The 11915-nt window shown below is 45.2% G+C and overlaps 1 protein-coding gene across 1 annotated transcript; it reads left to right on the top strand.

Annotated features, from left to right (window-relative positions):
- Window positions 1-2534: 2534 nt before the first annotated feature.
- On the top strand, window positions 2535-3839 carry LOC142434813 (melanoma antigen preferentially expressed in tumors-like). The gene has a single exon (XM_075539403.1). The coding sequence runs from the start codon at window positions 2535-2537 to the stop codon at window positions 3837-3839; it is 1305 nt and encodes a 434-aa protein (XP_075395518.1).
- The last annotated feature ends 8076 nt before the right edge of the window (window positions 3840-11915 follow it).

Here is an 11915-nt window from a genome sequence, read left to right as displayed (position 1 = left end):
GATAACGGGGTTCCTAGCTTTGCCCTCTGGAGGCCTATATGAAGTAAGTGCATTTGATATTGTGTTTTGAATATATGGGTGTGTTTCCTCTACTCCATATAAGAAGGGTAAACAGATTAAGGTGTCCTGCTCACCCTCAATCCCCTTCACACCTCAGAACTTATTCAGGGACTTGATGTGTCTTAATTTCTTGTCTTTGTGCAATGGTCCATTATGTTCTCATCTTGCTGGGTAGAGGTGCTCCGTAGCGTGGCAGCTATGTAAGGATGTCAGTTTGGGAGCTGGGCTCCAGTGTGGGCTTATTCCTCCATCAATCAAGAGTTGGAGGCTTCAAAACCACCAGACTCTGCAGTTCACACCGATGACAGTCTGCTCCCAGAAAGACATACAGCAGCGTTAACCAAAGCAGGTCATTCTGCCCACTGAGGTTAAATGGGAATGCGCATTCATTGCAAAAGAGATGCCTGTACTTTATATATGGGAGATACATGGAGCTTTCTGTTCCCATTCAGAATTACAGCATGGGAAACACGTAGGAGCAGTTTACTCTGTTCTATGTGGCTGCCATTCATGGACAGGGACAGTGACAGTAAGGTTTTGATACTTTATTTCAGCTTTACCACAAAAGGTTTCAATGACCAGCAAGTGTATGAGTAACTTTTCTGTTTTCCTAAGAAGACGGCTCACACGAGGGCCAAGAAAAGTACAAGCTTGTGATGTGTAACCTTGAGTGGACTAGAGAGCAGTTGTAACATGTTCTACAGTATAGCCATGAGGGGGTATAGCATGAAATGACACTGGATTCAGTTTATTTCCTTTATTACATTAAACTGTGGTATCTTTGATTGGATCTGCAAGATGGGATCCTTTAGGAAGCTGGTCCAGAGTGAAAGGATTCTGTGTAGGATAGCAATCCTTAATCCTTTCTTAATCTTTACCAGATTGATATAAGCAGAGGTTCCTGAGGTGTGAATTCAGAACCTTTCACCCAGCTAGCGATTGGAGAACAGTTGGCAGAGAGAAGCAGGATCTGTCTGCAGCAAGACAGGTGACTTGGATCTGGGTGCCTCTGTAGACCTGCAGCCCCTGCTTGGTGAAGCTCCTGAGCTCATTAAGGCTGATGTTCAGAGACGCAGTGATCCCTAGGCAAGTCAAGCCTAGACATTTTGCAAGAAGCCAAGGAACTGGGCCAGAACACACAGGGAGAGGAACCTATCCATGAGCTGAGGTCCAGGATTTGGATTGTATACAAATGAACAATAAGACAGCTCATCTTGGGGGTTTTAAGACCCCCAGTTGGTGACGCTACTCTCATAATCTCCCTTGAAATCTAAGAGAACGTGCTGGACTCTTCTCCAGAGAGCAATGCTGCATAGACACCCAGTGGGGTCCACGAATCCCTACTGTGTTCGAGAGGGATGCAATCTCGGTGGCATATTTTGTTGGGCTTTGGGTTGCTCACCGTCAGATCAGCAGCTCAAATCTGATCGGTGATGATGGATGAGTCCAGGCTCTCTTGCAATGATTGCCAGTCCTTAGGAACCCAAAGAGGCATTTCGCTTCCATAAGGTTTCTCAAAGTCAGAAGAGAGTCAGTGGGTGTAAGGTTTTGCTTTGGGAAATGAGCTACCCACATGAAAATGCAAAGGAAAAACTATACTGCACATATGAGAATATTGGTGATACAACCTTTTCTGGAAACAATTGCTAAATCCACTCTAATCTACTAACACACTTCTCAAAGATTTCCATGTTCCCCTACGCACAGTGTGCACAGAGATGGCTGAGGGCTTGTGTCAACAGGGCTGGGGCTGGATTCTCAGGGGTTGGTCAGTTCTGATGGCATCAGCCTGGTTGAGCAGATTTCAAAAAGCCAAAATTCCATGCTGAGCCCTACTGCGATCAACCCATGAGGGTGAAGATAGCGTCTTTGTGGGGGGTGGTCCTATGATTTAAAAGGACTCTCTGAAAGCTAATGATCTTTGTTCTCTCCTAAGCCAGTCTTCTGACCTGAAGGTTTGGGAACTTGAGACAGAATCTTGCCATCCCTCCTGCTTCTCTGGGAGTTGTCAGTCTCAACGTCTTTTGAAGAAGAAGCCTGTCATCTGAGTTGCCCAGCTTGGATTCGTCAGCCACTGTCTCTCAAGGGTAAGAGTCAGGAATGAAATCTGAGTCTTCTCAGTCCCTGCCACTGTGCGTGAAATATGTATCATTAACATGAAAGCCCTCTACTTGTAAATGGTTCTGAGGCGAACATGGGAGAATGATAAGATTGTCGGATGGCGGGGTCCACAGAGTGGCTCTCCTTGAGATCTGAGCAGACCTGTTTTCCCATCCACAGGTGAGGATTCCTCTTGGAGCAGACTGATCATCATGAGCAGCAGGAACCCACCCAGGCTCCAGGACATGGCCATCCAGGGCGTGTTGCAGAATGAGGCCTCAGCCATTGCCGCTCTTGAGTGGCTGCCCACACAGTTCTTCCCTCCCTTGTTCATGGCAGCCGTTGCCAAGGGACACAGTGAGGTGGTGAAGGCCATGGTGCACTACTGGCCCTTCACAAAGCTCCCACTTGGGGCTCTGTTGGAGGATTGTGTGTTTCGAGAGCTCATCTTAAAGGCTGCACTCGATGGCCTTGACATCCTGCGTGCCCAGAATGCTCAGCACAGGAGATGCAAACTGAAAGTGTTGGATTTACAGCTGCACACTGGCACCAACTTCTGGAATGAATGGGCTGGAGCCCCATCTACTGACTCTGTGATGTCATCAGAAGAGCCTGAAGACACACCCCGCAGAATTCAGATGGAAAAAGGACCCCATTCCAGATCAGGAGGGAAGCACCAGCCCCTGACCTCCGTGGAGATGCTCACAGACCTGTGGTTTGAGGAAGCTACCTCAGATGTACTGCTCACCTTCCTGATTGAAAGGGTCAAGCAGAAGAAGGCCCTGCCAACGTTGTGCTGCAGGAAGGTGGCGTTTCTTGGACCTCTCCTACAACTTCACATTCTTGGGGAAATCCTGAAGATGGTGCAGCTGGACTGTGTCCACGAGGTGGAAATTCATGGCAAATGGGACCTGCACAGCCTCAACTGGTTTGCTCCTTACTTGGCGCAGATGGGTCAACTGCAGACCCTCTTTCTCTCTGGAGTCATCTTGGGTTGCAAGGACTTCGGCAAAGACTGCAACATGGAGCAACTCCTTGCCCAATTCACCTCTCAGCTCCTCAATCTGCATCAGCTCCAGCACCTCTTCCTGGACTCTGCCTGCCTGCCCAGGGGCTGCCTCATCCGGTTGCTCACACGCTTGCCATCTCCCTTGCTGACCCTCAGCCTGACTGATTGTGTGCTTTTGGACGAGGACTTGACTTACCTGTCTTTATGCCCCTGTACCAGCCGCCTAAGGACCCTGGTATTTTGTGGTGTATTCAGGCCTAGCTCAAGTTATGCATTCCTTCCGGGTCTGCTAGAGATTGTCTCCACCACCCTTATGCACCTGAACTTAGCTGGCTGTGGGATCCAAGACCCTGACCTCAGGGCCTTGCAGAATGCACTGGGCCGCTGCTCCCAGCTGGTCACCTTGATGTTATGTGGAAACCCCGTGTCCTGGGATGTTCTGCAGGAGCTGCTGCAGCACACCCCCCCTTTGTGCAAGTTCTTGGAGCTCCCTGTCCCACTGCATTGCTACGTGGGCCCCCAAGGAAAGCTGGACTTGGAAGCTCTCCTCCCTGTCATGGATAATTTGATGGTGATCCTGATGCCCAACGGGGTCAATTCTGTGGAATTCTGTAACCACAGAGGTACTAACAGATCATTGCATGCCATCCTCATCCAAATGGACAGCTGATTCCATCATCTCCTTCATGCTATCTTGTCAATCCAAAACGTCCAGCTGTGGGTGCCTTACCCCATATGTAAAGCGTTCATGTTCCCTATGCCTAAGTGATTTCTTCTTGAGGTACACGAGGATCACGAATCTTCTCTGTGATAAAGTCGCCTTCAGATGTGAAGATTTCAGGATGCATCAGATATCACCCTCACCCAAGTCCACCCTCACTTGCTTCACACCTGACTTGTAGAAGGCATTGAAAGAAAGATTCCCGCAGACTGGATGCTGACCCCCCTCAATAAAGGATGGCAGGACGGCACCATGTTTTTGGAATTGAAGGTCTGGCCTTGGCCTCCTTCTCGATTTAGTGCAACCTGGATTCCACGACCTAGCAAACTCTCCAAGAAATTCAGGAACCTCCCTTGTCGAGAAGAGACCAGCCCCTTTCCTTCCAACCAACTGAAACCCATTGTTCAAAGACACGTGTAAATTTCTGTACAATGCGTTCAAATAAACATCTCTCCGTAAAGCCATTCATTGTGGCATTGATTTCTCTTTCAGGCTTACTGAACATTAATTATTCATGACATGGTTTGAGGTTGCACACTGAGCAGAAATGGGCATCCACTTTTGGGGGTACTGGTCTCCCTCTTTATCTCCTCCAATATTATCCCGTTCAAAGCTGGGCTTTGGCAAACTTCCCAAGTACCAGGACGCCTGGTTTCAGTAATGCTCCTAGGGGATACTTCAGTTATTTCCTGATGTCATTTGGGGAACCCTATTGCATCGTTGCATAGCACCTTATCCCAGGTGGGGCTTTGAAGAAAGTACTGGGCAGATAAGCACAAGATCTGTAGAATAATCCCACCAGGTGCTCCACAGGGAAGGACGAATTTATCTGCTTCAAACAACATTTATGACCTCAGATATCAGAGATGGATGACTGCCTATGATGGACAGGGTGGCTGTTGCCAGTGTTTGTATCGATATACAAACCAGGAGTTCAGAGCTTGAACATAAGTCTTCCTATGTTGCATGGGCTGAGTGCATACAGGGTGCAGTCGTCAGAGTGCACTTGGTTGCTGTACTCAACATCAACAGGGTATAAGGACGTCGGAGCTCATCACCCCTGTATCTTTCTGCACTCACGGTTCCTGCAGCAGCTGTCTCTCTTGTCTTTTGTCCTTATCTCAACTACTTGTGGTGGGGCTTTCTCTCTGTCTGCTTGCATGGGATAGGATTTTCTGTAGTTTGGTAGTGATGTAATTGTATATATTTTAGAGCCCTAATGGTGTAACAACTTATGTGTTGGGCTGTTATCCAGAAAGATGACAGTTCAAAACCACAATTTTCTCCCACATGGAAATATGGGATTGACTATTTCCAGGAAGGCACTGGGACAGATGAGAGCTCTCAGCACAATGAACCCTGGACAGATAAAACTTCAGGAACAATCATGGGACTAGCGATACCATTAGGGTAGGGGTGAGGTGTGGGCAGAAGTGAAGGAGAGTGGCAGCCGATCACAAGGATGGATGTATAACCCACCCCACCCCTGTGGGAGGTGAACAACTGAAAAATGGGTGAGGGGAGAGAGCAGACAGTGTAAGATGTGAAAATAATAATAATTTTAAATTTATCATGGACCCACGAGGGTTGGAGATAGGGGAAAAGTTGGGAAAAAAGAGGAGCTGATAGCAGGCGCTCAAGTCTGATACAATGTTTTGAAAACGGTGGCGGCGACACATGTACAAAAGTGCTTGATACAATTGATGTATGGATTCTTATAAGAGGCATAAGAGTTCTCCCAATAAAATTTTCTATCTATCTATCTATCTATCTATCCATCTATCTATCTATCTATCTATCTATCTATCTATCTATCTATCTATCTAACACTCTATCTATATGTATGCATTACCATATATATATATATACAATCAAATATACCTAGGCTGTAGATTCCTTGGAGACTCAAAGGGACATTTCTACGATGCCGAATATAGTCTCTCTAAGACAGCAATGTCTTTAGGGTAATGGAAGTGATGCCCAGCAGGGTGATTGATAACGTTCCCTGACATAAAGTGACAATGATTTTTCTAAGGTGAATCAGAGACATATATAAATTTTAGATACATGAGTGGTGAGTGAGTTTGCACTTCATTCTCACCCCAGTGAAAGAACAATCAGCTCTCAGGACAACTTCCTGCTTGATGCTCCACACCCTCAAGAGAAGAGATCTCTGAAGATATAAGTGCAATAGCAAAGTATAAGGAAGGAACTCATGGGTGCCTGGGTCTCAAAAGAACAATGTCAGGGGTCTTAAAGTTTTACGTCCCAACAAGCAAGCATCTAAGTCAGTGCCCATTGACGTTCCTCACCTTCCGTTCAATCCAGTAGTTGTAAATAATATAGCCCTGTGCTAAATGATGGAATCGCATCGCAGTTTCAGTTGTGCACACCTGCTTTGTTGTAGACTAGAGCTGACAGCGGAATCACACAGCCCATTTGCGCTGATCACAGGTGGGTTAAAGCTCCCATGCCTGCCCTCTGATCACCGTGGAGGGATGTGCACAGCCCCGTTATCTCACAGAGAACAGTGTGAAATCAGTGATTGCAACGTTGCTGTTGTTCTGTGTCATTGAGTCACCTCCGATGCACTGGGACCCTATGAGTGACAGAAGGAAAGCCTGCACACTCCGTTTCCATCCTCATGACTGTTTGTAAGTTTGAGGCCAATGATGCAGTCACCCCTTCATTCCATCACGTCAAGGGACTTCTTTAGTCTCTCTGTCCTTCTCCAGGGACTGATCTCTCCCCAAAACAGGTCCAATGTATGTCAATTGGAGCCCCATCATCTAGGCCTGTAAGCAGCAATCGGGTCACATTTCTTTCAAGACACATATGCTTGTCCTTTTGGCACACCTGTGACGATTAGAAATCATCCACTATTTCCTTGTTGTGTTCCCAAACTTTTTGCTCCAACGTAACTGTGCAATGACGAAGTGTTTTGGAATGCCCCTTCTTCTCATCGCTATCCTTCATTGGTCACGATGCACACAGTCTCTGTGTTTGGAGGCAGCCAGAGTCTATTGACGCTTGGCCTTAACTTGCTCTTTTTGAGGATTTCTTCAAACTGGTGCAACAAGACTGTGTGCACGGTGTGGTGGTGTTGTCCAGCTGCAACAGTTCAGCCTGAACTCGTTTGCTTCTTATTTGGACCGGATTGTTCATGTGAGAAGTCTCAGACTCTCTGTAAATATTTTGGACTCAACACATATTCTGAGGGAACAGGAGGCGGAATGTCAGGACGCCAAATGTGGAATCATGACAAAGACTTTGCCCCAATGCCAACAGACAGATACAGTCATCCCCTACACAAGTGGTTCTCAACCTGTGGGGCGCGACCCCTGTGGGGGTCAAACAATCCTTTCACAGGGGTGGCCTCAGACCATCGGAAAACACGTAAATATTTCACAGTACATAATTACATATTGTTTGTGATTAATCACTCTGCTTCATTGTGTTCAATTTGTAACAATGAAAATACATCCCGACTATCAGATATTCACATTATGATGCAGAACAGTAGCGGATTACATTAAGTTAGTAACAATGAAAATAATTTGATGGTTGGTGTCACCACAACACGAGGAACTCTGTTAAAGGGTCATGGCATCAAGAAGGTTGAGAACCACTGACCTGCAGGCAGTCCCCTAAGTTTATCTTTCTACCAAGGGATAGTAGGGAAGAATGAATTTATGTTTGTTGAATCCTTACATAGTTTGCAATTATTCTTTGTATAATGGGAGAAAGATTTTGTGATACTTTAACCTGCATCATAAGCTACGGGAAATAAGTTTTCAGTTGTCAGCAAGAGTGTGCATATTCTTTCTGTGTTCCAGGGAAGGGGTCATGGAGTGATAACAATAAGCCCGGGAGCCTATGATGCATAGCATTGGTTCTCAACCTTCCAAATATCGCGATCATATAAACAGTTCCTTCTACTGGGATGACGCCCAACCATAAAATAATGTTTCTTACTACATCATAATGGTAATTTTGTTAGTGTATGAATCATAATGTAAACATCAGACACATAGAAATTTCATTTCACAAATGGAACATAATTAAAGGATAGCCATTAATCACAAAACAATACGTAATCATGCTATGTGAAATAATTACTTCTAATTACAAATAGATGGCATTTGGTCTTGAAGCATGGTGTAGCATGGGTAACTGTCTTCACACCTGGCACTAGTATGTGGGCGTATGTGCATGTGGACAGACAACCCAGGGGACGAATAGAGGAGCGGTGTCTCTGTTGCTAAGACCTTCAGAAATATGTGTTTTCCAATAGTCTTAGGGAACCCCTGTGAAAGGATCGTTCAACCACTAAAGGGGTCGCGACTCATCGATTGAGAACCGGTCAAGTTCAGCCGGGAGGCAACTAGGGATCCATCTTGATGTGTCCTGCAGGCTGGCAAGGAGGTGGAACAGATGCAATCTCGCTGAGTTTGGTGTATTTTATTTTTTCTGAGACAACGTGGGATCCTGGAACGGATCTACAGGGTACTCCCACCAGGTGCTCCACAGAGAAGTACATGTTCCATGCTCCAGGCACTAATTACGCCCTCAGAAACCATGGAGGGGTGGTGCACATCATGGGATGCTGCACTGTATCAATAGTTTATCTTTTGGGATGCAAACCAGAAGATCACATTTTGAATACCAGTCTTTCTGTTTTGCAGGAGCTGCATGCATTCCAGGATGTGTTCATCCTAGTGCACTCAGTTGCTCTACTCAACATAAACAGGGTATAGAGACACGGGGAGACTTGTAGTTCACTATATCTTTCTGTCCTCATTGCCTTTGCACCTGAGTTTGGTTTGTGTTATTGTTTTGTGAAATAATGTGGCTTCCATGAATAGATCTGTTATAATGGAATCCTGTGTGAAGACATTCCTTAGTAGAAGGATCAGGGTGGGATAGTACTCCTTAGTCCCTCCTCAATTTATGTCACGTGGATGTCGGGGGAGTTTCTTGAGGTGTCGATCCTGATCCTTTCATCTCCCAAGATATTTTAGAGAAGTGAGCAGAGAGAAGCCTGATCTCCCTGCAGAAAGAAAGGAGATGGGAGGTCAGGAGCTACATGGGGCAGCTGTGTCTGGCATATCCAAGCACTCATCCCTTCACAACCCCAAGGAAATAGAAAGGAAGCAAGTTTCTCTGAGGTGTGGCTAAACAGAACTTTCATCTCTCATGGGATTCAAGTACAGAACACCCTGCTGATAGAATACATAGCTGTCTGCAGCCAGGAAAGGGGTGTGGATCAGGGTGTGACTCTGGATTGGCAATCCCTTCCCAGTGATCTACCTAGACCCAGGTAAAGCCAGATGCTAAAATACCGTCAGATTTCACAGTCAGTTCACACTCTCATATGCTATCAGTATACAGGGAACCGGTCCTACACCCAAAAGAAGACAGAGCATTCTCTCAGGTAGATGCCCTGAATTTGGGCTTCACACACCATAATAAGACAATTACTTCTGGTTGGTGTTGCTTCTATCACTGTTAAATGATTAAATATCCTCGTCAAAACCCTTAATCCCTTAAAATCCTATGTGCTGCAGTGAATTAATTGAGATCTCTCAGCAAACCATGGGTTTTTAATGAGAATCTGCTGAGTATCACGACTGTTCTGAGAAAGGAAAGGTAGAGGGAACTACGGACAGGATTCTGTTGTAAGTGATTATTACAAAGGCTAATTGTGATGGACGAAGCCTGTTCTCTCAACACAAAGATGGGTCACTGTCCCCAACCTCACTCTTGGCCATCAAGCCCATTCCAACCCAGCAAAGCCATGGGGCAAAGAACTGCACTTCTAGTCTGGGAATTCTTGTATTTCCCCTCATATGTGATTGGTACTTTTCTCTGTAAAGAGATTATCATTCTGTTTCCTGGAACACATATTGATCTAATAAGAGGGAGAAATAAAATTCACAATCAAGAAGAAATGAAATCAAAATACAACACCACCGCCACAAAAAGCACAACATGATATACTGTGAGAAAAATATCAGTGACAACCACACACAAGTATGAAGTCAGAATTTCCTAACAAGCACCAACACACACATGGAGAGCCACACCCCACGCAAAAATGTTATACATGAAGAACAAAGGTGCGTAACACAATACAGTTACACACTCTCACACAACACGTGCAAACATGAGTCATTATTTCTGGAATATACATATGAATAACCTCACCCAAGGTCAATGGACTAATTCTAAAGTTAACAGAATGAGAGAAGCTGGTGGGTCAGAAAACAAAAGCTATCAAATGCTACCTCATGCTTCCTCTGACCTCATACACCCAGACCTGGAACTACTTAAAACCAGAGGCTGCCCAAAAGCATATGAAGCATAGAGCAACCAGAGTAAAGCCTGGATAGTACTATTGATAAGTGTTTAACTGAATAGCAGAAGAAAGGAGAAGTATTGGGAATGCCCCTTCTCATGGCTATCCATACTTTGTTATCATGCACAGTTTCTGCCTTGGAGGCAGCCAGGGTCTATTGACGCTTGTCCTTAACTTGCTCTTTTTGAGGATATCTTCAAACGCGTGCAACAAGACTGTGTCCACAGTGTGGCAGTGTTTTGCAGCTGGAACTGCTCAGCCTGCACTGATTTGCCTCCTGTTTAGACCAGGTGGTTCATGTGAGAAGTCTCAGACTGTCTGGAAACATCTTGGGCTAAACACATAGGAGGTGGAGAGCCAGGACTCCAAATGTACAATGATGACAAAGAGATACAGTCATTTCCTACAGGGAGTCCCCTACGTTTAGCCTTCTACAAGGGATATTAGTAAAGAATGGATTTATGTTTGTGAAAACCTTACATGTATTGCAATTAGTTCTTGTATAATGGGCCTGTGAAACACAACACGGTCATGTTTCCATTTTGGGTGAAGTGAATGTGTTCTATGTTGTATTATTCACCTATGTATTTACTTGCTCTGCTCAATAGAAACAATACAAAAATTAGAGTGTATTGCTTACCTTCTATAATACATAGGTTCTCAACCTGTGTGTCTTGACCCCTTTGGGGTCTCAAAGGATCCTTTTTTAGAGGTCGTCCAATTCATATCAATAGCAAAATGACAGTTATGAAGTAGCAAGGGAAATAATCTTATGGTTGGGCAGGTCACCTCAACATGAGGAACTCTATTAAAGGGTCGCGCATTAGGACGGTTGAGAACCACTGCCCTCTATCTTTCACACCTCCATACCCATTGAGGGTCCTTGATACGTCTTTATAACTTGCCTATGTGCAAGGGTACAAGATCTGTGTCAACTTGCTGAGGTCACGAATTTCATCAGTGTGGAAAGTATGTAAGCATCTCTGTTTGGAGTGGAAGTTTAGGATTGGAAGAACAAGCACACATCCTACCAAATGCAAATGATGCAACCCAACTAGCTGGAAGGCAGCCAGACTTGAAGCACTTCCTGATGCAGATGGGAGACAAAGTCTGGCCAGGATCTAGCATCCCACAGATGTTGCAAGGATATAAGGAAGGTACCTCAGAACCCACGGGGAGAGAACCTTATCTTCCAGGTGAGGTCCTGAAGTTGAATTCCACCTACCTAAACAGTAAGAAAATGATGTTTCCTTGTTTTATAAACCCTAATTGGTAATGCTTCTTACATAAGAGCCGTTGAGAAGAGAATATACTGTGCTCTTCTCAAGAGGTCCATGCTTTAAACATGCCCAATGTGATCCAATCATCCCTGCAGTGCTCCAGATAAATGCAATTGATGTGGCATGCTTGGTAAAGCATTGGGCTGATTGCCACCAGGGTACTCATTCCAACCTACCCGGCAATCTGTGGGGCTTGATGAGGTCATCTACCCCTGGAGAGATCAACAGTCTGTAGGCAGCCAAGGAGGCACTTTTACTCTTTCCCATAAGTTGGCTCTATGTTGGAAGAGACACAGTACAAGTGTGTTTGTGCTATGGGAAATGAGTTACACAAATGAATATCAATAAGGGTATTATTTTGCATATGTGACAATCTGTGGACTAGAG

Source organism: Tenrec ecaudatus, chromosome X, assembly GCF_050624435.1.
Source record: "Tenrec ecaudatus isolate mTenEca1 chromosome X, mTenEca1.hap1, whole genome shotgun sequence".
In the NCBI taxonomy this organism is placed as follows: Eukaryota; Metazoa; Chordata; class Mammalia; order Afrosoricida; family Tenrecidae; genus Tenrec; species Tenrec ecaudatus.
This window is presented reverse-complemented; position numbering and strand designations above follow the sequence as displayed.

Excerpts from the sequence above, each read along its gene's own strand:
- LOC142434813 (XM_075539403.1), top strand. The coding sequence starts at position 2,535 with ATGGTGCACTACTGGCCCTTCACAAAGCTCCCACTTGGGGCTCTGTTG.